We start from the raw sequence: 26,002 nt of genomic DNA on the forward strand, positions 1-26,002 counted from the left end.
GCGGATCACGAGGTCAGGAGATCGAGACCATCCTGGCTAACACAGTGAAACCCCTTCTCTACTAAAAATACACCGGGCGTAGTGGCGGGCACCTGTAGTCCCAACTACTCAGGAGGCTGAGGCAGGAGAATGGCGTGAACCCGGGAGGCGGAGCTTGCAGTGAGCCAAGATCGTGCCACTGCACTCCAGCCTGGGCGACAGAGCGAGACACCATCTCAAAAAAAAAAAAAAAAAAAGAGACTGTGCAAAGTTGGCAGGGACCTAGGGCACAGAAAGACTTAACAACCGCTTAGAGGGTCAGGAAAGGCTTCAGGGAGGATGTGGAAAGAAAATTGCTGGGCAGAAGATAACATCCCGGACAAAAGGAGCAAGGCACAGAGGTGTGAATAGCTGGCCTGCTTAGAGAGAAGTGAGAACTGCAGTGTGACTGGAGCCCTGAGTGTGTAGAGGGGAAAGGAAAGGATAAGAGATGAAGCTAGAAAGTAGGTTGAAGACCAGGCTGGGCAACGGTTTGAATGGCAGGTTAAGGAGTATGGACTTTATTCTCCAGGACAATGGTGCTCCAAGTGTGGTCCCTGGACTGGCAGCAACAGCATCAGTTGGGAACTTGATAAAGATGCAAATTTTCAGGCCACAGACCTACTGAATCAACAGCTCTGGGTGTATAGTCTGGCACCGTGGCTCACACCTGTAATCCCAGCAATTTGGGAGGCCAAGGAGGACAGATCATCTGAGGTCGGGAGTTCAAGACCAGCCTGGCCAGTATGGTGAAACCCTGTCTTTACTAAAAATACAAAACTTAGCCAGGCATGGTGGCACGCACCTGTAATCCCAGCTACTTGGGAGGCTGAGGCAGGAGAATTGCTTGAACCTGGAAGGTGGAGGTTGCAGTGAGCGGAGATCACACCACTACACTCAAGCCTGGGCGACAGAGTGAGACTGTCTCAAAGAAAAAAACAAACCTCTGGGTGTGGGGCCTAGCCACTCTATTATAACATGCCTTCTAGGTGATTCCTGGTGCATACTGAAGTTTGAGAATCACACTCTGAGGTAATAGGGAGCTATGGGTGGTTTGTGAGCAGACTAGTGCCATAATAGCACTCTGAATCAGCACTCTCAGAGCAGCATGGAGGTTGGACTAATGAGAGGGAGTGACGGTGAAGTTGGTGCAAAGAAATACAAGTGAGATGGGGAATGTGGCAGACTGGTAGATGTCCATCAAAATCTGTTTCAGTAATATCTCATGTGGAAACTGGAATAATACATTGAAAATACCCTCCATACATTTGATAGCAAATGGAATTTAAGTTTCACATGGTGATTTCTTATCAAAACTTTTAATCAAAAGCTCAGGGCATATTGTTTTTTGTTTTGTTTTTCTGGGTTTTTTTTGAGACAGGGTCTTGCTCTGTCACCCAGGCTGGAGTGCAGTGGCACAATCTAAATCACTGCAAACTCCGCCTCCCAGGTTCAAGTGATTCTCCTGCCTCAACCTCCTAAGTAGCTGCGGTTACAGGCGTGCACCACCACACCCAGCTAATTTTTGTATTTTTAGTAGAGACAAGGTCTCACCATGTTGGCCAGGCTGGTCTCAAACTCCTGGGCTCAAGTGATGCACCTGCCTTGGCCTCCCAAAGTGCTGGGATTGTAGGTGTGAGCCCAGCCCCCCCCAAAAAAAAAAAAAAATCTTCAAACATCTTGGAGTATATAGCCTTGTCCTAATTTAGGATTACTTCTCCGAAACTGATTGCCAGAAGAAAAGTCCCTGAGTCAAAAGACCTCGACATTATTTAAGCCTTTGATGCATATTGCCAAATTGCTTTCCAAAGGATCTTTAGCAAATCATTTTCCCACCAGAACATAGGACTACTCATTCCTCACATCAACATCAGCCTTCAGTGTTACCAGCTTTTTAAACTTCAAATTTGAAAGCCTGCAAATGACCTTTTACTTTGTTTTTTTTTTTTGTATTACTAGTGAGATACAAAATGCCCTGTGTTTATTGTGTTTTATCTGTATCCTTTGACCATTTATTGGGTTCTTACTGTTTGTTATCAATTCTGTGTGTTGTTTATATAATAAGAATATTAAGCCATTGTCTATAAAACATTTCCCCAGTCTGAAGTTTGCCTTTCATTGTTGCCTACCATTTTGGAGTAGGGTAGGGTTTTCACTTTTTGAAAGAAAGTTAAAAAAAAAAAAAGTAATAGGCTGGGTGCGGTGGCTCATGCCTGTAATCCCAGCACTTTGGGAGGCTGAGGCGAGTGGATCACCTGAGGTCAGCAGTTCGAGACCAGCCTGACCAACATGGTGAAACCCCATTTCTACTAAAAATACAAAAATTAGTTGGGCGTGCTGGTTCACGCCTGTAGTCCCAGCTACTTGGGAGGCTGAGGCAGGAGAACTGCTTGAACCCGGGAGGTGGAGGTTGCAGTGAGGTGAGGTGGCACCACTGCACTTCAGCCTGGGCAACAGAGGGAGACTCTGTCTCAAAAAAAAAAAAAAAAAAAGAAGAAGAAGTTGTACAAGTCCTCAAAAGGACAGAGGTCATCTTATCACCCAGGGGGTGTTGTCATCAAGATGAACAGGAATTTGTGGTAAAAGAACCCCTAGCTCAGTGGGTGTGCTTGGCAGGTACAGGGGAGAGTGGGGGCTCAGCCCTGAGCAGGAAATGTATTTTTCCATGAACTACGGAGTCTGAGATACTGAGATTTGGAAGAGGGATCCCTTAACCCCTCGTCCCTGGCCAAATCAAGTCCTGTCTCTGAGCCTCAGTTTACACTGAGTCTAGCTCTCATGTTTTGAATAGTGTTCTAGGCACTTCATGTCATTATCTCATAGAATTCTCAGAACTCTGAGTCAATCATCAATATTATCATGTTCCCGAGTAAGGAACTGAGGTTCCGAGAGGCAAAGCTTGATCAAATCAGTTAGACTCCAAAGCCTTTCTAGGAACCTCAGCTATCTTCCTCTCTCATCTGTAAAACTGGCATAATAAATTGGCCAGGTGCAGTGGCTCATGCCTGTAATTCCAGCACTTTGGGAAGCTGACTGGGGAGGATTGCTTGAGCCCAGGAGTTTGAGATCAGCCTGGGCAATATGGTGAGACCTCCCATCTCTACAAGAAATAAAAAAGTTAGCCAGGTGCAGTGGCATGCACCTGTAGTCCCATCTACATGGGAGGCTGAGGTAGGAGGATGACTTGAGCCCAGGAGTTTGAGGTTGCAGTGGACCATGATCATGCCATTGCACTCCAGCCTGGGTGACAGAGCAAGACCCTGTCTTTAAAAAAAAAAAAAAAAAAAGGAAAGAAAAGAAAAAAAAGGAAGAAAGAAAGAGAAAGAAAGAAAATGGAAATGAGTTGGGCGTAAGCACTGTTCTCTACCCATCCGCAGCTGGACTATGCAGGAATTCAGGAGTAGGGAGTGGCACTTGGGGATCCTTGGAGGTGGAGTGGGGTCCCAAGCACCGTGCCTCCACTGGCTGCCCTCAGTCCAGCCCCATCCCCAATTCCTGCGAGTTGCTCCCTCTGCCACCCGCACCAAATTTCTTCCCAAGGAATGCCTTGCGCAAGTCAACCTTTGGCCCCCTGCCTGCCGTCCTAGTTGCAGACTCTGTCCCCCACCTCCCCTAACCTGGCCCCTGGAGCCCGGCCAGTCACGTGATATATCGGTCCGTTTTGGCCTGTTTCCTTTAGGATCCCGATTTAACTTCCTCCTCCCCACTTCCCTCTGCCCCCAATACCTCTGGGCACCACCATCCGCTCTGAGGAGCAAGTGTCTGGGGCTGAAGCCTGGGCTCCAGCTTGCTGAGGAACCTGGACCTCAGTCTTCCCACCTGTCAAGTGGGGCCCCCACCCCACACCGCCTTCACTCTCTTCATTGCCTAGTCTTGCCCGGTCTTTTCCCACTCCCTCACTCCCCCGACCCCCACCAGACTCCCTTGCAGTTCCGAGGACTTGTTTCCCTCAGGGCACAGGAGGAGTGGGAGAGGTGAAGGGCGACAGAGCCCTAAGGGAGGTCGCAGAACTGATCTGAAAGAGAACCCACCAGGCCACAGGGTGAGTTTGGCCGGCCTCTAGCTTCAGACAGACGGGGTTCAAATCCTGCTTTGCTTCCGACCACCTGCTGATTTGAAAATCATCTCTCTGGGCCTCACTTGTCCCCTCTGTGAAATGCAGCCCCGCTTAAGACCAAGGGCGGGAAGCGTCTAGCAGGAGATCTCTGACCAGAACCAGGGAGGTGGCCTCCACCCGTGCCCCTTCCCAGACCTGGAGCGGCGCCTCGCCTCCCAATCCCGGGTCCCTCCGCCGCAGGCTCCTCCTCCACTGACATCAGAGCCGCAGGCGGGCGGAGAGAGCCACCGAGCCCCAGCCCCAGCCCCAGCCCCAGCGAGAGAGCGGGCGGGTGGCCCAGGCGCGCAGCGGTGAGGACCGCGGCCAGAGCTCGGCGCCAACCACCGCGGGCCTCCCAGCCAGCCCCGCGGCGGGGCAGCCGCAGGTACAGCCGGCCCACCCATCCCTGCACCCCTGGGCGCCGCGGGGGGGCGGTAGGAGCCCCTAGCCTCTGGGTATCCTTTCCCAAGGAGTGGCCACTGGGCACCCTCCCGGGCGGGCTGGACCCTGAGGGGCAGGCAGGGCTGGGCCTTTCTCCTCCACCTCTGCCCCAGGCCCAGCAGGTGCCAGGCAGGCCCATGGGACACTGATTGGGTAACAGAGAAGGGGGCCTGTGTGAGCGCCTTCAGCTGGGCCTGACTGTGGAAGGGCGTGGGCATTTGGAGGTATCCATGGGGGCGGGGGGGCTTGTGGAGTGTACAGTCTTAGGACAGGCGTGTGGGTCAGACATGGGTGGGGGATCTGGGAATCTGTGTGTTTTTTGTTCCAGAGGGGTGTCCACGTGTTTTGTGTGCTGGTATTTGGCTCTCAGGGTCTTAAGTCAGAGTTAGGAGGGGGTGTACAATTGTGTGTTGAGGATGTTTGGAGTTAGGTGTGTAAGGAGTTGGGGTTTGGTTTGGAATATAGGAGCTTCCAGGGGATGGGGCAGAGGAGCTGGAGGGTCTGTGTGCGTCTGGGTGTCATCTTGTGTGGGTGTGGGTGGATGTGTGTTTTGGGGTGTAAGAGGGAGCTGGGTGAGAGATGTTTGGACGGACAGGCAGGTGTCCGGGTGTAGGGCTGTCTGGGGCACTGTGTGGTGTGGACATGTGTGCTGATGTCTGGGAGTACATGTATGATCAGGTGTCCCAGGATCTGGATACGAGGTGTACTGGATCTGGGAGGCAGGTGTTGAGTTCAGGGCTGTGGAGGGGGCTTGGCGTGGCGTGTCTGCTAGAGGGATGTGTGTGGATCTCTGACGGTTGTATTTGGTAGGCCTCCATGTGGGTTTCAGACTTTGCCTCTAGAGCTCAAGTCGCCTTTCCTAGAAGATTCTGCCCCTGGGATGGGTGGGCAGGGTCCCCTGGGAAAAAGGTCCTGTTCCAGGAGTGGAATCTCACATCAGAGGCCCTAGTCAGGGCACCGCTCCTCATTCTCCCTTAGAGAAAAAGAGAAGGAAAGTACTCTCCCTGAGGTCACAAAGCATGCTGGGCTCTATTTTGGCCTCATCCTCTGTGGATGGGTTGGGAGGCTGTTTTTTTTGAATGGGGCCCATTCTGGCTTCATATTGGAAGTACCAGCCAAGGCCATTCCATGGGCTTTGCCCTCAGCAAGCTTAGCTGGGGGCCCCAGGCCAGGTGTCATTTGGGCCTCTGGAGCCAGCCTCTACCTAACTCCAACCTCAGTCTCCCCATTCTTCATCTGATAAATGGGAGAGAACTCCCACCCTCTCCTGCTGGATGAGACAGACTTCAGCAGGGAAGGGCCAGGCTGGATAGGGTTAGATGGGGCCAGGAAGGGACAGAGTGAGTAGGATCACTTCTCAGGCTCCCGGGACCCAGATGGGGAGTCAGGAGGGAGAGGTCTGGGGAGCTCCAGCTGTGGCTGTTGTTGCTGTGGGAACAGTGCAGAAAGAGCTATTTAAAAACGTGGCTGAGATATTGCTGGAAGCCCAGGCTGCGGGCCGGGGGTGGGGGTGGGGAGGAGGAGGAGGGAGAGGAGACACCCCAGCAATCCCCAGGGTGGGGTGGGGACATCACTAGTTGTGGGAACAGGGGGATCCTCCAGGCTTCTACCAGCTGCTCTGGGGGTTTATCTGTTGTACTGCAGAGGTCAGGGTTTCCCTAGGTGCTTGGATTTGGAGAGGGGGAAAACTGGGAAGTGAACTAGAATAAATGAATGAATTAATGAATGCATGACTTTGTTAAATAAAGAATTTTGCTGCCACTGTGAAAGGTTTTTCTCTAGGCACGAGAATTTGCCGAATGTTGAATAAACAAATGAATGTTTGTTGAATGATTTTGTCAAATGGATGAATCAAGGATGAATAAATGCAGGTTGAATGACTGAATGGGGCCTGTAGCAAATTCCCAGACAGAAGGCTGGGCTCTGCTAAGTCTCCTCCTTCCATTGTCCTTGCAGGAGCCCTGGCTGTGGCCGGGGGGCAGTGGGCCATGCCGGGGGCAGTGGAAGGCCCCAAGTGGAAGCAGGCAGAAGACATTAGGGACATTTACGACTTCCGAGATGTTCTGGGCACGTGAGTCCAGGGCAGGATTGGGTGCTGGATAGCTGGGGGAGGCTGAGTCCAGGGTGGTGCTTCCTCTGGTCAATTAATGCTTCCTGTTTCCCATAGCCCAGGCCCCGTGGCAGCACTATCTAGGGCCTAAACTGTCCCCAGCTTTTCACTTCTGGATGACAATGGGTGGGACAGGGCCTGCTCTTCCAATAGTCCTGGGTTCTTGAAGAGAAAGAAGTTGGGAGAATGAAGGTGCCAGTCAGTCCATCTAACCTGCTGCCAAGAGCTAGGCGTTCTGGCCTAGGTTTGGGAACTGAGGCTGGGGATGGCTCTGTTCTTGGTGCTGGGAATGCAGAAATAACTCAAACCTGGTCTCTGTCCTTCAAGTTGATCCCAGACATGTGCAAGAGACAGACCCACAGAAAATGACAACAGGGTGTGTGCTGTGCTCCAATTAAGGTTGGGATTGAGGGCTTTGTGGAGCCCAGAGAGAGCTGTGCCTTCTGCCTGGGGGGAAACTTCCTGGAGAATGGGGCATTAGAGCTGGGGACTGAAGGATGGGTAGGTGTGCACCTGTCAGAGAGGAAGAAGGGCATTCCAGGCAGAAGGAATCACATAAACAAAGGCTTAGAGGCATGGTTCTATGTGGAAAGAGGCAGAGTGTGGTGGAGCTTAAAATCAGAGGCTGGGGGAAGAGTGGGAAAAAAGGCTGGAGATGAAAGTGGAACAGTTTGTGTAGGGTCTTGGAAGCCAGGTCAGGGAGGCTGGATATTGTTCCATAGGCCACCGGGAGACACTTAAGACTTTGGCAGGTGTGCAATTCAGGACAGTCACTCTGGCCACAGCTTGGAGGGTAAACTGGAGGAGGACAGGACTGGAAACCAGTGATGAGGTTACTACAGTAACTATCCCTGAGGATTGAAATTTCACCATGAGAGATGCCTTTCTTTGACTTATGACTTCTTATTCTCCCAGAGAAAGCAAACAGATGTGGAAACAATACCCTAGTAAATCCTCCTTAATCAGTTAACTTTAGTTAAATGAGTTTATTTGTTCCTTTTTAAGAGCTTGTTCTAGAGCACTGCTTCTTAAAGTTCAATGAGCATACAAATCACCTGAGGATTTTATTAAACTGCAGATTCTGATTTAGTAAATCTGGGGCAGGGCCTAAAGTTTTGCATTTCTTTTCTTTTCTTTTCTTTTTTTTCTTTTTTTTTTGACATAGGATCCAAAGCAGTAGAGATTTTGCATTTCTAAAAAAGTTCCCAGGTGATGCTGATGGTTCTTTAAGGTGTTAAATTAGCCATGACTCAAATTAGCAGAAAAAGGGATGAACCAACTGCACACAAAATCAAAAAGCTCAGGGGTAGACTTCAGGCATGGCTGGATCCAGAGGGCCACATAATGTTATCAGGAAATGTCTTTGGCCATTTCTCAGGTTGGACTTCCTTTGTGTTAATTTCATTCCCAAGCAGGCTGTCCCCAAGTGGTGACAAAGATGATCGTCATTAGCTCCAGACTTACATCCTACCAGCTCAGCAGCAGCCTCATTCTCAAAGTGCTAGGAATCTGGCTTGCATCACATGACAAATTACTGTGGCCAGGGGAGAGACTACTTTGGCCAGGCCTGGGTCATGTGACCACCTCTGGAGCCAGGGGATAGATGAGTGACTAGGAGAGGGTCATCCACATCCCTGGTCCAGTAGTGGTCACAGAACCCATGGGGAATGGAGGAGAGGCTGGAGGGAAGCTGGGGTTCCAGTTCTTCACCTTATAAATCCCCTCTCCCCATAGGGGGGCCTTCTCGGAGGTGATCCTGGCAGAAGATAAAAGGACGCAGAAGCTGGTGGCCATCAAATGCATTGCCAAGAAGGCCCTGGAGGGCAAGGAAGGCAGCATGGAGAATGAGATTGCTGTCCTGCACAAGTGCGTGGGCCACAGCCTTTCCCTGCCCCAAGCTGACCCTGCCTTGACCCTCCCATTCTCCTCCTTCCCTGCTTTGGACAAAACATTTAAACTCTCTAAGCCTTAAATTGCTCATTCATAAAATGGGGATCACAATTTCCACTTGGCAGGGTTGTGGGGAACATCAGAAGTCCTTTATTTCAAGTGCCTGGCACAACAGCTAACATGACAGATGTGATGGAGATGCCAGGGCTTAGTAACAGGGGTTTAACTGTTCAATCAGGTGTAAAGATCCATCCTGAACATGGCTTGGACCCACATATCTCAGTTGGTGTTGTCTCTGGACCTACCTCAAGTTCTCCTAACATATTAAAGCCACTCAGCAAGTTTAAAAATGACTGTCTGCTGACCCCCTGACTAAATCCACAACCAGCTGGTCTATGAATTGCTCATGCTGGTATGAAACCTCCTGTCCTTGGCCGGGTGCGGTGGCTCAAGCCTGTAATCCCAGCACTTTGGGAGGCCGAGACGGGCGGATCACGAGGTCAGGAGATCGAGACCATCCTGGCTAACCTGGTGAAACCCCGTCTCTACTAAAAAAAATACAAAAAAAAAAAAAAACTAGCCAGGCGAGGTAGCGGGCGCCTGTAGTCCCAGCTACTCGGGAGGCTGAGGCAGGAGAATGGCGTGAACCCGGGAGGCGGAGCTTGCAGTGAGCTGAGATCCGGCCACTGCACTCCAGCCTGGGCGACGGAGCGAGACTCCATCTCAAAAAAAAAAAAAGAAACCTCCTGTCCTCACTGGAAAACTTACAGAGAATCACTGCTAATCTCTCCCCTGAGTTTCCAACCACCCTGGGCAGATAACGTTTTTTGTTTTTTGTTTTTTTTTTGAGATGGAGTCTTACTCTGTTGCCCCGGCTGGAATGCAGTGACAAAATCTTGGCTCACTGCAATCTCTGCCTCTTGGATTCAAGTTATTCTCTTGCCTCAGCCTACCTAGTAGCTGGGACTACAGGCACCTGCCACCACGCCCGGCCAATTTTGTATTTTTAGTAGAGATAGGGTTTCGCTATGTTGGCCAGGCTGGTCTCAAACTCCTGACCTCAGGTGATCCACCCGCCTCGGCCTCCCAAAGTGCTAGGCATGAGCCACCGCACCCAACTCCTGGGCAGAGCATTTCTACTGAGACCCAGAGAAGACAAGGGATTTGTATAGTCACATGGAAAGTCTGTAGCAGAGCGGATTTGTATACAGTCACATGGAAAGTCTGTAGCAGAGCTAAACCTTCCTCATCATCGAGATCAATTATCATCTGACCAACATGGAGAAACCCTGTCTCTACTAAAAATACAAAATCAGCTGGGCGTGGTGGCACATGCCTGTAATCCCAGCTACTTGGGAGGCTGAGGCAGCAAAATTGCTTAAATCCAAGAGTGGAGGTTGCGGTGAGCCGAGATCACGCCATTCATTGCACTCCTGCCTGGGCAACAAGAGAAAACCTCTGTCTCAAAAAAAAAAAAAAAAAAAAAAAAAGGCCAGGTGCGGTGGCTCATGCCTGTAATCCCAGCACTTTGCGAGGCTGAAGCGGGTGGATTGCCTGAGGTGGGGAGTTCCAGATCAGCCTGACCAACATGGAGAAACTACGTCTCTACTAAAAATACAAAATTAGCCAGGCGTGGTGGTGCATGCCTGTAATCCCAGCTACTTGAGAGGCTGAGAAAGAAGAATCCCTTGAACCCAGGAGGCAGAAGTTGCGATGAGCCAAGATCATGCCTCCAGCCTGGGCAACACTGCAGCTGGGCTACAAGAGTAAAACTCCGTCTCAAAAACAAAAAACAAAAAAAGAAAAAATCAATTACCATTACTGTTTCACTTACAAGTTTTTTTTTTTTCGTTTTTTTTTTTTTTCGACGGAGTCTCGCTCTGTCACCCAGGCTGGAGTACAGTGGCGCAATCTCTGCTCACTGCAAGCTCCGCCTCCTGGGTTCACGCCATTCTCCTGCCTCAGCCTCCTGAGTAGCTGGGAGTACAGGCGCCCGCCACTACGCCCGGCTAATATTTTTGTATTTTTAGTAGAGACAGGGTTTCACTGTGTTCACTAGGATGGTCTTAATCTCGTGACCTCATGATCCACCTGCCTCAGCCTCCCAAAGTGCCGGGATTACAGGCGTGAGCCACCGCGCCCAGCCCACTTATGAATATTTACTGTGTGCCATGCGCTGTGCCAAGCACCTTACCTGCATGATCTCACATGATCCTCACTCCAACTCTTTGAGGGAAGTACTACCATTCGCTTTATTTTATAGATGAAGAAACTGAGGCTCAGAGAGGTTACATTAAATCTAGCACCTACCCTGTACCAGGTGCTGGAGGAACAGTGGCATGCAAGACAAAGCCTCTGGATTCGGGGAGCATATGTCTGGTAGGGGAGGCTGACAAACATGTAAACAAAGACAATTATTTTATTTTTCATTGTTTTGAGATGGAGTTTTGCTCTTGTTGCCCAGGCTGGAGTGCAATGGCATGATCTCGGCTCACTGCAACCTCAGTTTCCCAGGTTTAAGCAATTCTCCTGCCTCAGCCTCACAAGTAGCTAGGATTACAGGCATGTGCCACCGTGCCCAGCTAATTTTTGTATTTTTAGTAGAGATGGGGTTTCACCATGTTGGCCAGGCTGGTCTCAAACTCCTGACCTCAAGTGATCCGCCTGCCTCGGCCACCTGAAGTGCTGGGATTACAGGCGTGAGCCTCCGTGCCCAGTCAGAAAACTAACAGGCATGTATCAGGCTGGGTGCAGTGGCTCACTGGTAAAAAGATCAGCACCCATGTAGCATGTGACAGGGGCAGGATTTGGACCCAGGTTTGTGTATGCCAGAGCCCAGTGTTTATCCCTCTGCTCTCTCACCTTCCAAGAAATAGTAATAAACCATGGTAAGCCAGCTTTCCCCTTTGGGGCCTACATCCTTGGTTTGTCCTACCCAGGTTTGCAGGTACCTGGTCGGGGGTAGCTGTCCTGAGCTCTAAACCACTGCTTTTTTTTTTTTTTTTCTTTTGAGACAGGGTGTTATTCTGTTGTCCAGGCTGGAGTGCAGTGGCTATTCACAGGTGCAATCATAACAGACTGCAGCTTCGAACTGCTAGGGCCAAGTGATCCTCCTGCCTCAGCCTCCCAAGTTTAAGTAGCCTGGACTACAGGTGCACACCGCCATGCCTGGCTAAACCACCTCATTTCTCCTTTCAGGATTAAGCACCCCAACATTGTAGCCCTGGATGACATCTATGAGAGTGGGGGCCACCTCTACCTCATCATGCAGCTGTGAGTGGCCCACCTCCGCCCACCCCCACACACCTCTCCCTGCCGTCCCAACCCTCTTTGCCAGACTGCCCTATCCCTGCTGCAGGGTGTCGGGTGGGGAACTCTTTGACCGTATTGTGGAAAAAGGCTTCTACACGGAGCGGGACGCCAGCCGCCTCATCTTCCAGGTGCTGGATGCTGTGAAATACCTACATGACCTGGGCATTGTACACCGGGATCTCAAGGTGGGGCTCGAGGGGGTGTGGTGAGCTGGGGTACCCAGGGGTGGGGCCTTTGCAAACCCCAAACTGTCCGACCTTGGGCAACTTTCACCCCCTCACTGAGCCTTGGATTTCCATCTACAAAGTGGATCTTGTAACCCTTAAATTGCCTCCTCCTATTCTAGTCCAGATACTAAAAAGAACACGAGTGAATTGTGCTGGCATTTTATCCAAATAACATTTTATATATTTTTCTGATTAAAAGAAAAAAAATCTGACCAGGCATGGTGGCTCACGCCTGTAATCCCAGCACTTCAGGAGGCAGAGACGGGCGGATCACCTGAGGTCAGGAGTTCGAGACCAGCCTGGCAAAACCCTGTCTCTGCCAAAAATACAAAAATTAGCCGGGCATGGTGGCGGGTGCCATCCCAGCTACTAGGGAGGCTGAGGCAGGAGAATCACTTGAACCCAGGAGGCGGAGGTTGCATAAGCTGAGACTGTGCCATTGCACTCCAGCCTGGGCGACAGAGCGAGACTCCATCTCAAAAAATAAAAATAAAATAAAAACAAAAAATCCTATTCCCCTTTTGTAGAAAACTTGGATGGGACAGCAAAACATAAAGAAAAAAGCCAGAAATCCCTGAAATCCTGTTCCTCAGAAACAGCGATGGGGCTCACATTTAGCAGTACATCTCAATTCGGTCTAAGAGAAGGGCACATGCCTGGCTTTGAATTCTGGCCCTGCTACTCCCTAACTGTGGGTTCTTGGGTGAGTCACTTTGCCTCCGAAAGCATTAGTTTCCTCATCTGTTAGGTGGGATTATTCAGACTGGCCTAGCAGGGATGCAGTGAGGATGACATGAAATCAAGCACTAATCCAGGGTCTGGCATAAAGTAGGCATTCAAACATTTCTTTTTTTTTTTTTTTTTTTTTTTTGAGACGGAGTCTCGCTCTGTCGCCCGGGCTGGAGTGCAGTGGCCGGATCTCAGCTCACTGCAAGCTCCGCCTCCCGGGTTTACACCATTCTCCTGCCTCAGCCTCCCGAGTAGCTGGGACTACAGGCGCCAGCCACCTCGCCCGGCTAGCTTTTTGTATTTTTTAGTAGAGATGGGGTTTCACCGTGTTAGCCAGGATGGTCTTGAACTCCTGACCTCGTGATCCGCCCGTCTCGGCCTCCCAAAGTGCTGGGATTACAGGCTTGAGCCACCGCGCCCGGCCCAAACATTTCTTTAGGGCTTTACAGTGCACATCTGAGGTTTATAGAAAGTTGCCTCCCACACCCTCTTGGGCCTTGTCCTTTCTGGAATTTTTGGCCTTCTTGAGAACTTTCTTGATTTTCTTATGGCAGCCATGAAGCCACAGTGGCTTTTGGGGGATCTATTATTTCTCAGAAGGTGCTTGGAGAGGCAGAAGGTTCTACTAGCCTCTAACCATCTCTGATTGCCCCTTCCCTTCCCTCCTGCCCTACAAGCCAGAGAATCTGCTGTACTACAGCCTGGATGAAGACTCCAAAATAATGATCTCCGACTTTGGCCTCTCCAAGATGGAGGACCCGGGCAGTGTGCTCTCCACCGCCTGCGGAACTCCGGGATACGTGGGTGCGGAGGGCCCTGGGTTGGGGCTGTGATGGTGGGGGAACCAGGAGCTGAAGGGCAGAGATTTGTCACCACCATGTCCTCTTCCCTCCACAGCCCCTGAGGTCCTGGCCCAGAAGCCCTACAGCAAGGCTGTGGATTGCTGGTCCATAGGTGTCATCGCCTACATCCTGTAAGTGGGGCTTGGCCATGGTAGGCTATGGCTCCAGAGTTTGTCCTCTGGCCTGCTTTCCTCTCTTCCTCCCTCTGCCCGCCCTCCCTCTGCTTCCCTTCCCTTCTTCTTTTCCCTTCTTCCCTTCCTTCCACCAATCAATTAGGAATATTACTTCATTCAATAGATACTATGTTTCAAGCACTGTGCCAAGCACTGGAGTAAATTTAGCACAGAACAAACCAGACAAAAGTGCCTGCCCTCAGGGAGCTGACTCTCTTTCTAGTAGGGAAGACAATCAACAAGTAAATAAATCTACAAAATAACATCAGGTGATAAAAATACATACTGTGGAGAAAAACCAAGCAGGAATAGGGAGACAGGGGTGATGCCATTTCAGTAGGGAGGTCAGGGGAGGGCTCGCTGTGGAGGGGATGTCCAAGTGGTGAGGGAGCCAGACATTGGAGGTGTGAGGAAAGAGTAGCATAGGCAGAGGCAATGGCAAGTGCAAAGGCCCTGAGGAGGGCAAGATGGCGGTACATTCAAGGAACAGAAAGGACAACATAACTAGAACGGGAGTGAGCAGACAGGGCTGGTAGAGTTTATAAAGGGGGAACTCCTTCCGTGGGTCCTGCCTGACCCCTGAGACTGCCCCAGTGCTCCACCCCGGAGTCAATGAAAGTGGAAATGAGGATAAGTTTCTCCCTGCCCAGGCTCTGCGGTTATCCCCCCTTCTATGATGAGAATGATGCCAAACTCTTTGAACAGATTTTGAAGGCCGAGTACGAATTTGACTCTCCTTACTGGGACGACATCTCTGACTCTGGTATTTGGGGCTTTGCCTTTTTCCCCTGGGCCCCGCCTCTGGTCCCTCCCTCACCTGCTTTGGGGGCGGTCTCCCTCCTGCCTTCCTTCTGTCGGATTCTCCAGCGCCACACTAAGAGCTGTCTTCAAGACCAGACACCCTACCCCGGGTACTTCCTTCTGCTTGGCTCCCAGAGTGAGAAACTAGGCATTCATTTGTTCAATCTTCAAACACAGTCTATTTGAAAATACCTCTTCCCTATTGACTTCCTGATGTCTAAAACACCACCATAAACATTTTCATCCTCCTTTTGTGCCCCCTATTAAGAAGCAAACCTGTGAAGCTACTATCATTTATCGGTGTGAATGCACTGAAATTAGTCAAGAACAACTTTTTTTTTTTTTTTTTTTTTTGAGACAGAGTCTCGCTTTGTTGCCCAGGCTGGAGTGCAGTAGCACAATCTCGGCTCACTGCAACCTCTGCCTCCCAGGTTCAAGCAATTCTCTGCCTCAGCCTCCCAAGTAGCTGGGATTACAGGCACCCACCACCACGCCTGGCTAATTTTTTTGTATTTTTAGTAGAAACGAGGTTTCACCATCTTGGCCAGGCTGGTCTTGAACTCCTGACCTCGTGATCCACCTGCCTTGGCCTCCCAAAGTGCTGGGATTACAGGCGTGAGCCACTGTGCCCGGCCTCATGTTTTTCTTGAGACAGGAAAGAGCTGGAAGGCATGGGGTGGGAGGGTCTGAAGAAGAATACAGGTTGGGTGGGGTGCGGCATGGACTGATTTGGCCTCTGTTTTGTTTTGATGCTGGGTCAGACCTAAGGGAGTGCATATGCTCTTGGGGAGTACACAGGCACTACCATGCTGTCATTATCTTTGCTTTTGTCTTGGGGGTTTAGCCAAAGATTTCATCCGGCACTTGATGGAGAAGGACCCAGAGAAAAGATTCACCTGTGAGCAGGCCTTGCAGCACCCATGGTGAGAATTCACACAAGCTGTGAGGTGGGGTGGGATTTGGGGCCCTCAGGTCTGCCTCTGCCCTCATAGGCAACCCACCACATAACCCCATCCTAGGATTGCAGGAGATACGGCTCTAGATAAGAATATCCACCAGTCGGTGAGTGAGCAGATCAAGAAGAACTTTGCCAAGAGCAAGTGGAAGGTGAGTCCATATCCCTAGTTCTGGACCCAGCCTCCCCAGGACTCCTCCCCATCCCTACCCAGGCTCAGCTCGCACAGCACCTAGCACCAAGTTGGGCACAGGGTGACTGCTTAGGGATCCTTACTGAAGGACTTCATTCATTCATTCAACACTCCCAACACCTTCTCTATTCCAGAGAGGGTCCCTCACCTCCAAATCTAGAGGGAGAAGTCTATAATGGGGTCCGGGAAAGGTTATAAAGGTGGTGATGACTTGACAGAGCTATCAGTTAAGTAGGAATTAGCGAGGCATAGCAGAAAAATATCTACAGCCATTCCGGGAAGTGCAAGTGCTAAGCCTGGCCAGACTGGAGGGGCTGAGGGGACTCAGAGGCAGGAGCCCAATTTGGAGAAGCAGGTAGGGGCCAGGCCTCTTAGGGCCTCAGATTCCACAGAGGAGCACCAACTTGATCCTGAGGGCACTGAGGAGCCCCAGAAGAATCTTAGGCAAGCATCTGCTACATAGAAAGGGCTCTCAGGGCCAGGCATGGTGGCTCACACCTGTAATCCCAGCACTCTGGGAGGCCGAGGTGGTCGGATCACCTGAGGTCAGGAGTTCAAGACCAGCCTGGCCAACACGGCAAAACCCTGTCTCTACTAAAAATACAAGAATTAGCCACACATGGTGGTGCGTGCCTGTAATCCCAGCTACTCGGGGGGCTGAGGTAGGAGAATTACTTGAACCTCAGAGATGGGGGTTGCAGTGAGCTGAGATCGTGCCACTGCACTCCAGCCTGGGCGACAAAGTGAGACTCTACCTCAAAAAAAATAAAGAGCTCTCAGGATGCAGAGAATGGCATGGAATAAAGACTAGGTGACCCATTAGGAGGCTGTGGCAGAGATACAGGCAGGAGAGGGTAAGGGTTTGGACCACAGTAGTATCAACAGGGGTAGAGAACAGTGGTTGATCCAGGAGTCATTTAGGAGGTGAAACTGACAAGACATGATGATGCAATGGATGTTGGGGGAAAGAGATGTCAAGGGCTGGCCCAAGATTGTGGCTGGGAACAGAGTGGACGGTGGTGGTACCATGACTGAGATGGTGATCACAGGGACAGAAACATGTTTTGTGGGGATGGTTTTAGTTTTGGACATGGTGAATTTGAGGGGTATGTGGGACACCTAGGTGATGTTGAATAGAGACACACCTGGGCAAGTTACTTCAGCTTTCTGTGCCTCTGTTTCCTCCTTTGAAAATTATATTAATAGTACCTACCTCAAATACTTTCATGAAGATTAAATGAATTACTATGTAAAGTGCTTAGACCAGTACCTGGCATACAGTGCTACAGTGTTTGCTATTACATATTAATATGAATTATAGAGTTATGTTTCTATTTATATATATATACACATACATTTAACATATGTGCATGTGTGTGTGGGTGAATATATAATAAAGCCTTGTAGAGGTTTTTGGGGGCCTTTAGGGGAATCAATAAAATAACTCCTGAATGAAAATATCAGAACAATTGCAAGAATCCCACTGCACCCCTGCCCCATGACTTGACTATCTCAAAAGTCCTTTCTCCCCTCTCCCTACAGCAAGCCTTCAATGCCACAGCTGTGGTGCGGCACATGAGGAAACTGCAGCTAGGCACCAGCCAGGAGGGGCAGGGGCAGACGGCGAGCCACGGGGAGCTGCTGACACCAGTGGCTGGGGGTGAGGAGCAGATTCTGCAGAATGGCATGGGTGGTCCACAAAGAGGCACCTGGGCTGAAGTGGAGGGCCTGCCCCTCCAGCCAGCTCTGTTCTCTCTTCCCATGCAGGGCCAGCAACTGGCTGTTGCTGTCGAGACTGCTGCGTAGAGCCGGGCCCAGAACTGTCTCCCACACTGCCCCACCAGCTCTAGGGCCCTGGACCTCGGGTCAGGATCCCCTGCGTGGGAGGGCTTGGGGGCAGTCTGCTCCCCTTCCCTCCCTGAACCAGGAGTTTCTCTGCCCTGTCCCCTCCTCACCTGCTTCCCTACCACTCCTCACTGCATTTTCCATACAAATATTTCTATTTTATTGTTCCTTCTTGTAATAAAGGGAAGAAGATAAAACCATCCTTAGTGCTGTCTCCCCCGATAGCCCCCAGCCCACCTTGTTGTGCAAACTGACTGCTTGATTTGGGGCTGCCTGGCCCTTGAGGTGGTCACAGGGAGGCCCCTCCCCAACATGAGACTGGGTGGGGATGGGGAGAGAGAAGTGGGGAATGGAGGGGAAGGGGCTTGGGGAATTCCTTTGTCCAGGGTGCCCCATCTAGACTTCCAGCCCTTTGGAACCCTTTCTGCGCTTTGCTGGTGGCTCCTGAGCACGGCGGGATTGGTGCAGGTCGGCACTGAACAGCACCTGTATGAGGGTGGAGTCGGTGTGGGGAGGAGGGTACACTGGGGTCAGGGCTGGTGGGACTAGTGACAGTGCTGGGAGGTGGAAGAGTCCTTGGGAATGGGGCCGAAGGCAATGAGAGTCCACTGGGGTTGGGACAGGGGTGGCTGGAGAGTCCTTTAGGGCCACCTGGGGCAGTGGTGGTGGAAGAGTCTGCTGGGTCAGGGCTGGAGGAGAAGTCCTATGGGGTCTGGGCTGGAGGAGAGGAAACCAAGGTACACTCACCGCTTGGGCCCAGCCAGCGTAAGCTCCCCACAGGTTCCGGAAAAAGTTTCCTAAATCAGAAGTGATGAGACTAAATTATCTGACCCCTTCTGTGACCCATCAACAGAAGTAGGGTATGAGGGAGAGATGACTGAGAGAAAGAGAGGTTTCTACCATACCAGCCCCCTGCCAGCCCCTGCAGCCCACTTTCCTCACCCAGTTCCTTGTTGCTCTGGGGGCTTGGCCCCTTCGCCTGGGACGTGGTAGGGTGCCAGCTGTAGTCACGTTGGGCAATCTGCCATATATGGACATCCACGGGCACAGCCTGGGGCTTGTCTAGGGCCATCAGGCAGATGCAGTCAGCCACCTTTGACAGACACAGAGAATGAGCCCTTGTGGAAGAAGGGCAGCATCCGGCCAGTTTCTTGCTTATAACCCCAAAGCCAGCTGCTTTCTCCTTCACTCTGGGGTTACTGTTGTTCTATATTCGCAATCAACAGATACTATTTATGAATATGCTTTTTTTTTTTTTGAGATGGAGTCTCACTCTGTTGCCCAGGCTGGAGTGCACTGGTGGAATCTCGGCTCACGGCAACCTCCGCCTCCCAGGTTCAAGCAATTCTCCTACTTCAGCCTCCCAAGTACTGGGACTACAGGCATGCACCACCACGTGTGGCTAATTTTTGTGTTTTTAGTAAAGATGGGGTTTCACCATGTTGGCCAGCCTGGTCTCGAACTCCTGACCTAAAGTGATCCGCCCACCTTGGCCTCCCAAAGTGCTGGGATTACAGGCATGAGCCACCATGCCCGGCCTATGAATACACTGAAATTGCTGTAGTAAGAGCTTCTACCAGGTTCTTATAACCTGGGAAGAAGGTATTACCACACCCATGTTGCAGACAAGAAAACTGAGGCTCTGAAAGGTGAAGTGACCTGGCTGAAGTCACATGGCTGGGGAACAGGCAGAAACAATATTTAATGTTAGGCTGTAGTCCAAAGCCCACCAAAAAAAATTCTTTAAGCAAAAATTCATTTTTTAAACTACAGAGAAGTATGAAGGAAAAAAAAGGCTGGGTGCGGTGGCTCACACCTGTAATCCCAGCACTTTGTGAGGTCGAGGTAGGTGGATCACGAGGTCAGATTGAGACCATCCTGGTCCAACATGGTAAAACCTCGTCTCTACTAAAAATACAAAAATTAGCTGGGTGTGGTGGCTCATGTCTGTAATCCCAGCTACTCGAGAGATTGAGGCAGGAGAATCGCTTGAACCCAGGAGGCGGAGGCTGCAGTGAGCCGAGATTGTGCCACCGCACTTCAGCCTGGCGACAAAGCAAGACTCTGTCTCCAAAAAAAAAAAGATGCCTAATTTCCAATCATCTTATTGCCAGTTAACCCTATTGACATCAAGCAAAAAGTTTTGTCAGTACATGTAATTTTATGAAAGGAACAAAATGTGGCTAGGAGCAGTGGCTCATCCCTGTAATTCCAGCACTTTGGGAGGGCAAAGCAGGAACATTGCTAGAGGGCAAGAGTTTAAGACCAGCCTAGGCAACATTGTTAAGAGCCTGTTTCTACCAAAACAAACAAACAAAAAAGGAAAAGGAGAAATATCTTCCCATTTGTCTTCCCCAAGGAAACTATTCAGTTTCCTGCAATTTCCTTCTGGAAATTGCTGCATATATATAGCAGCATATATGTGTTGCATCTGAACAGTCTTTCTAGAAATTCATTCAAAGGGCTATATCCTTTCCATTCTTTCTGCACTCTGCTTTTTTCTCTCATAAAACATCTACTTATATCCTTTCTCCTTCCTGCTCTGCCTCCGGAAGCCAAGCCTCCACCCAGCTCCCAGGCTTGGCTCATTTCCTGCTCTCCTCTTAAGTGTCAGTGGAGAGGGTAGCTCCTACCCTCTGGGGCCTCACCTTGGTGCCCACTCCCGGCAGGGTGCAGAGGGCCTTGTGGGCCTCCTCATAGGAGGCCTCTCGTAGCTGCTGCAGCCAGGCTAGCCCGCCCTGTTCTTCCAGGATGGCTCGGGCACTGGCACTCACGTAGCGGGCACGGTAGCCCAGGCCCAGCTTCCTGAGATGAGCCTCCACCTCTGGCCCTGTGGGGAGTGAGGAGGAGAGCAGGCATCAGGCATCTTCAAGTTTTTCCTGTCCTTGGGCTAGTAAGTGAGCTCTCCACCTCACAAGAGTGCTTTTCCTAAGTACTCCTCCTACCTCCCCACCCTCTATAGGATAGTGGACACTTTTATGTGCAAGGGAAAGGGTTAAGGCCTGGATCTTGTCCCTCTACACATGTTTTCTGAGCACCTACTATGAATTGGCCCCTGGAGCCCAAGTCTAATTCAGGGACTGAGGACTTGCTGCCCTGGAGGAGCTCCCCAACTGAGTTCCTTAATCTTTCCAAAAGAGTGTTCATACTCATGATCTAAAAAAATAACCACAGTATAGCAAGAGCTTCTATGATTAAGTGCTAGCCATCAAGCACTGGCAACACACTTCAGATATATTATCATGCTTACTTTTCCTAAGAACCCCATTGACAGTACTGCTGTTTTCCCATTTTACAGGTGGAGAAAATGAGGGCTTAGAAGAGGTTAACTTACTTAAAGGACATGGGGGAGATAAGATCTTGCACCTAGGTCTGGGACACCAAGACCTGTGGTTTTTCCTTTTTTTTTTTTTGACACAGGGTCTTGCTCTGTCACCCAGGCTGGAATGCAGTGGCACAATCTCAGTTCACTACAGCCTCAACCTCCTAGGCTCAAGCGATCCTCCCACCTCAGCTTCCTGAGTAGCTGAGACTACAGGCTTGTGCCACCATGCCTGGTTAATTTTGTTTATTTTTTGTAGAAATGAAGTCTCACTATGTTGCCCAGGCTGATCTCAAACTCCTGGGCTCAAGCCATCCCCCCACCTTGGGCTCCCAAAGTGCTGAAATTATAGGCATGAGCTACCACACTTGGCTAACGCCATGCTCTTAATCCATTACACGACACTGCCTCATGATTGCTTTATTCACCCACGAAGTCCTTCTAGATAGAATCTGTTATTCCCATTCTACAAACAAGCTAAGAGAAGCCGGGAGAGGTGAATGACTTTCTTCAGGTCTGATGACTAAGCCAGGAGCTGAGACTCAAGAACAGGTTTCTTTTTTTTTTGAGATGGAGTCTCACTCTGTTGCCCAGGCTGGAGTGCAGTGGCGCGATCTCGGCTCACGGAAAGCTTTGCCTCCCGGGTTCACGCCATTCTCCTCTCTCAGCCTCCAGAATAGCTGGGACTAAAGGCGCCTGTCACCATGCCCAGCTATTTTTTTGTATTTTTAGTAGAGATGGGGTTTCACCGTGTTAGCCAGGATGGTCTCGATCTCCTAACCTCGTCATCCACCTGCCTCGGCCTCCCAAAGTGCTGGGATTACAGGCGTGAGCCACCGTGTTCGACCAGGTTTCTTTTTTTTTTTTTCCTTTTCTTTGAGACGGAGTCTCGCCCTGTTGCCCAAGCTGGAGTGCAATGACATGATCTCGGCTCACTGCAACCTCTGCTTCCCAGGTTCAAGTGATTCTCCCGCCTCAGCCTCCTGAGAGGCTGGGATTACAGGCACCCGCCACCATGCCCAGCGAATTTTTAGTAGAGACGGGGTTTCACCAGGTTGGCCAGTCTGATCTTTAACTCCTGACCTCAGGTGATCCACCCGCCTCGGCCTCCCAAAGTGCTGGGATTACTGGTGTGAGCCACTGTGCCCGGCCTAGGTTTCTTTTTGTTTGTTTGAGATGGAACCGCGCTCTGTCACCAGGCTGGAGTGCAGTGGCGTGATCTTGGTTCACTGGAGCCTCCTGCTCCCAGGTTCAAGCAATTCTCCTGCCTCACCCCCCAGGTAGCTGGGATTACAGGTGCCTGCCATCACGCCCAGCTAATTTTTGTATTTTTAGTAGAGATGGCGTTTCACCATGTTGGCCGGGCTGGTCTTGAACTCCTGACCTCAGATGATCTGCCTGCCTCGACCACCCAAAGTGTTGGGATTACAGGCGTGAGCCACCACACCCGGCCAGGAATGGGTTTCTAAGCACCAAAAACATTCTCCTGTTTTGAGGCAGTCTGTCTCTTTGCTATGCAGTTCCCAAGCACTTGTCCTAGCTTGGTTCTCATATCTGCCAACTGATACACTTGCCTCTGTAAAACATTTGCCTTACAGGGCTACTGTGAAGAACACACGAACACATGTGTTCTTAGATGCAAAACTATCCTGTTCACTACAATGATACCAGCTTGATTTTTTTTTTTTTTTTTAGGAGTCTAGCTCTGTCACCCAGGCTGGAGTGCAGTGGCGTGACCTTGGCTCACTGCAAGCTCCGCATCCCAGGTTCACACCATTCTCCTGCCTCAGCCTCCCGAGTAGCTGGGACTACAAGCGCCCACCACCACACCGGCTAATTTTTTTGTATGTTTAGTGGAGATGGGGTTTCACCATGTTAGCCAGGTTGGTCTTGATCTCCTGACTTTGTGATCCGCCTGCCTCGGCCTCCCAAAGCACTGGGATTACAGGCGTGAGCCACCGCACCCAGCTGATACCAACCTGAATTTTACATATACTTCCTGTGTGCCAAACACTGCGCTAGGTGCAGTATGTATATTCCTTTATTCAACCCTCGTGACAACTCCAATAATAGCATAGGTAGGTGCTATTATTATTCTGTTTCACAGATGAAGAAACTTTAGTACAGAGATGCTAAATAATGTGCCCAAGTGAGAGTTGGGGTTCAGAACCAGGCATGGGTCTGTCCCCAGAATGCATGCTCTTAACCCCAAACTACTGTACATTGTATACAGATGTTTTTCTGATGAGGCATTGAACCCACTAGGCAAAAAGCACAGACCAGTGAGGTGCATTTTAGGGATGCGCAGGGAGGATGAGTAACTGGAGTTGATCAGACCAGGCAGGGCAGTTCTGGATGGGGGAAGTGTTTGGTAAGGCAGGAAGCCTTGAGATGATAGCCAGGGGAAAAATGAACAGATCTTGAAAGCTGATGGAGGCCTGGGGGCAGGGGACCCACCTACTCACCAGCCAGGGCCTGCAGGCTGGGGAAGCCATGGTAGGTGACATCATCAAGCTGGATGAGCCGAGGTCCAAAAGCCTGGCACAGCCGTTCCACCATGCCAGTGATGCGGGCGATATTGTTGTTGGAGGAACAGATAAAAGAGAAAAGGCATTCGATGGGGTCTTGTCGCAGCAGTCGCACACCTGGAGACCAGAAATGCAGGAGGTAGGAGAGGTACCTGCTGTTGGGTGTGGCCTCTTCCCACCCACAGGTCAGATCCTAGGTACCAAAACTCCAGGAGGATCCCAGGAGAATGAGAGTCAGCACCATTAGAGAAAGCAACACCAGACCTCTCATTCCTCATAGCATCTTGTAAGGGCTGAGTTACCATCCCACTCCACAGATAAAGAGACCACAGTGTAAACTCCATGAGGACCGGCATTTGGGTCCGTTTTGTTCATTGGTGTATCCCCAAGCACACAGCAGATGCTTTGTATATATTTACAGAATGAATGAAATCACTTGCCCTAGGTCACACAACCACGAATGGGCTCACAATCCTTGTCACTTCACTATGGTGATTAGCAGGATAATAATAATGATAACAATAATTACTATGTGCCTGGCATTATTCTAAGCACTTTACATGTGTTAGTTCCTTAAATCCTCATAAAAGCCTATGAAGTAGATATAATCCCCATTTTACAGGTGGTAAAACTGAGTCATAGAGAAGTAACTTATGTCCAAGAACCCTAACCCCAGCGCAGGTCCTGTACTCACCTTGGAATTTCTGAGCCACCTCTTGGAAGTGGGAGTCCACGGAACCCCAGTGGTGATACAGTTGAGCCAGGGTGACATCTAGCTGGAAGTACTTGCGCACGGCCTCCAGCTCGTCTGGTGTGGGCCTGCCAGGCTGGCTCTTGTCTCCTCGGTACACAGTGCAGTGGAGCTGCTCCTCAGTCTGAGTCAGTGTCCATACTTGATCCGCTAGTACACCACTCCAGTGTGCAGGACTTTGCTCCCTCCACCTAAGCCCCAGGCACACGACAACCTTGGCACTCAATTTCCTTTCTTGCACCCTTTGGGGTCCCTCCCATCCTAAAATCGCTCCATGTACAAAACTGATACAAGTAAAAGTGCTATCCTCCAGTCTGGGCAACATGGTGAAACCTCACCTCTACAAAAAATACAAAAATGTAGCCGGGCATGGCACACACCTGTATTCCCAGCTACTCGGGAGGCTGCGCCCGGGGGTCGAGGCTGGAATGGGCCTCTGCATTCCTACCTGGGCAATAGAGTGAGACGCTGTCTCAAAAAAAGAAAAACAAGTACTATTGTCTTCTGCATTGGTTATACCGCTAAATCCTTACAATATCACTGCACAGACATATTAAAGGGAACAGCCTGGCCACCCGTGCTTGTTTCCTCTTTTGTACCCCGGGGTTTCTTCCATCACCCCCCAAATTCCTTTGTACCCCAGGCCGGGCAGTGCTGAGGCGGCAGGAGCCAGTCCCAGGGGACGGGCTTCCCAGGCGCAGTCACTCACCGGAAGGACTGTCCAGAAGGCAGAACCAGGTCCAGGCGCAGCTCAGAGCGAGGGCACGGGATAGAGGCCCACAGAGTAGGAGCGGAGGCTAGAGTACGATGCCCCAGGCGCCTGGGCAGAAGCGCGCGGGCCGGCATTTCCACAGCAGGCACCTCCCACAGCAGCCCCGCCCACCCAGAACCAGGCCTAGTCGGCGCCCAAAGACCCCGCCCAGACAAGGACCACGCCCCTTAAGGCCTCGCCCACAGGGTCCTGATTAACGACCTTCCTCGTTTCACTTAATTCCTCCACCTCCTGCATGCCTCGCCCTTTGCGGGTCACCAAAGCCCCGCTTCGTGCCCCAATCCTCCGGCTTTCCTGAGGTGTAGGTCCCGCCCCCTCCTTCCGACTTATCCTCTCCCGCCCCCAGAGCCTCTGGGCGCGCACAGCTGTGTTCTTCTGAGTTCTCCAGTGGCCGACCACGCCACCACCGGAAGTAGTGCTCAAGCACCGCGCATTTGACTTAGAGGTAGCCAATCCGAGGAGGAGGTGGGAGGTGCCAATGAGAAATCAGGGTGGGCGGGCCGTTCCGAGGCGCCCGCGCGGTTGGCGCGCACTGGGCTGTCTGCCCGCTGTTGGCCTTTCCCCCACCGGGATTGTCTGCACTCGGGGAGCTAACGCGTTCCATCCGGGCGCCCCGCGGTTCCTCAGGGCTGTCCGTCTTCAAAGCCACGTCCTTTCCCAGCCTGTCCTCCGAGAGCCGTTGTCCCCCGAGCCTCTCCAGTCTTAGGCGTTCGCCCTCCTTGGGCCACCTCCCACGAACCCTATCTTCACCAAGAACCGGAGCGAACACAGCTCAGGCCCTAGAGCCCTCGGGAAGTGTCTCCAGAGTATTCTCTTTTGCGCCCGCCCGCTAAGTTTGTCACCTTCAAGGCCTTTAGGCGTCCTCTGAGACCTCAGGACTTAAGAGGCGTCTCCTCGGATTGTCCCGCCGGCCGCCACAGCTGCTGCCTGCTGTCTTGGGCATTCGTTCCTTCCATACTCCATCTGCTCATGCTTTCCTCAGAATGGGGCCTGTGCC

The 26,002-nt window shown here is 51.1% G+C and overlaps 2 protein-coding genes across 9 annotated transcripts; one reads left to right on the forward strand and one right to left on the reverse strand.

The window, feature by feature from the left end:
* The first annotated feature begins 4,243 nt into the window (after positions 1-4,243).
* Positions 4,244-17,832, forward strand: CAMK1 (calcium/calmodulin dependent protein kinase I). Of its 2 annotated transcripts, XM_026447476.2 has the most exons (12): positions 4,256-4,499; positions 6,512-6,626; positions 8,400-8,531; positions 11,754-11,828; positions 11,914-12,052; positions 13,501-13,627; positions 13,721-13,796; positions 14,489-14,601; positions 15,484-15,562; positions 15,659-15,746; positions 17,330-17,447; positions 17,555-17,832. In XM_026447476.2, the coding sequence occupies exons 2-12, from the start codon at positions 6,544-6,546 to the stop codon at positions 17,635-17,637; spliced, it is 1,113 nt and encodes a 370-aa protein (XP_026303261.1). In that variant the 5' UTR covers positions 4,256-4,499; positions 6,512-6,543; the 3' UTR covers positions 17,638-17,832. The 2 variants fall into 2 exon arrangements, with proteins under 2 accessions (XP_026303260.1, XP_026303261.1); XM_026447475.2 differs by having other exon boundaries at positions 4,244-4,499; positions 17,330-17,832.
* Positions 6,519-25,422, reverse strand: OGG1 (8-oxoguanine DNA glycosylase). Of its 7 annotated transcripts, none has more exons than XM_026447472.2 (7): positions 24,943-25,422; positions 24,177-24,424; positions 23,420-23,599; positions 20,281-20,462; positions 18,575-18,725; positions 18,380-18,429; positions 6,519-6,827 (listed from the first exon to the last, which is right to left on the reverse strand). In XM_026447472.2, the coding sequence occupies exons 1-7, from the start codon at positions 25,077-25,079 to the stop codon at positions 6,753-6,755; spliced, it is 1,023 nt and encodes a 340-aa protein (XP_026303257.1). In that variant the 5' UTR covers positions 25,080-25,422; the 3' UTR covers positions 6,519-6,752. The 7 variants fall into 7 exon arrangements, 5 of the variants coding, with proteins under 5 accessions (XP_026303257.1, XP_023074274.1, XP_023074277.2 ...); XM_023218506.2 differs by lacking the exon at positions 6,519-6,827 and adding an exon at positions 17,769-18,118; XM_023218509.2 differs by lacking the exon at positions 6,519-6,827 and adding an exon at positions 17,769-18,156.
* Positions 25,423-26,002: the final 580 nt, after the last annotated feature.

Source organism: Piliocolobus tephrosceles, chromosome 2 (assembly GCF_002776525.5).
Source record: "Piliocolobus tephrosceles isolate RC106 chromosome 2, ASM277652v3, whole genome shotgun sequence".
Classification (NCBI taxonomy): domain Eukaryota; kingdom Metazoa; phylum Chordata; class Mammalia; order Primates; family Cercopithecidae; genus Piliocolobus; species Piliocolobus tephrosceles.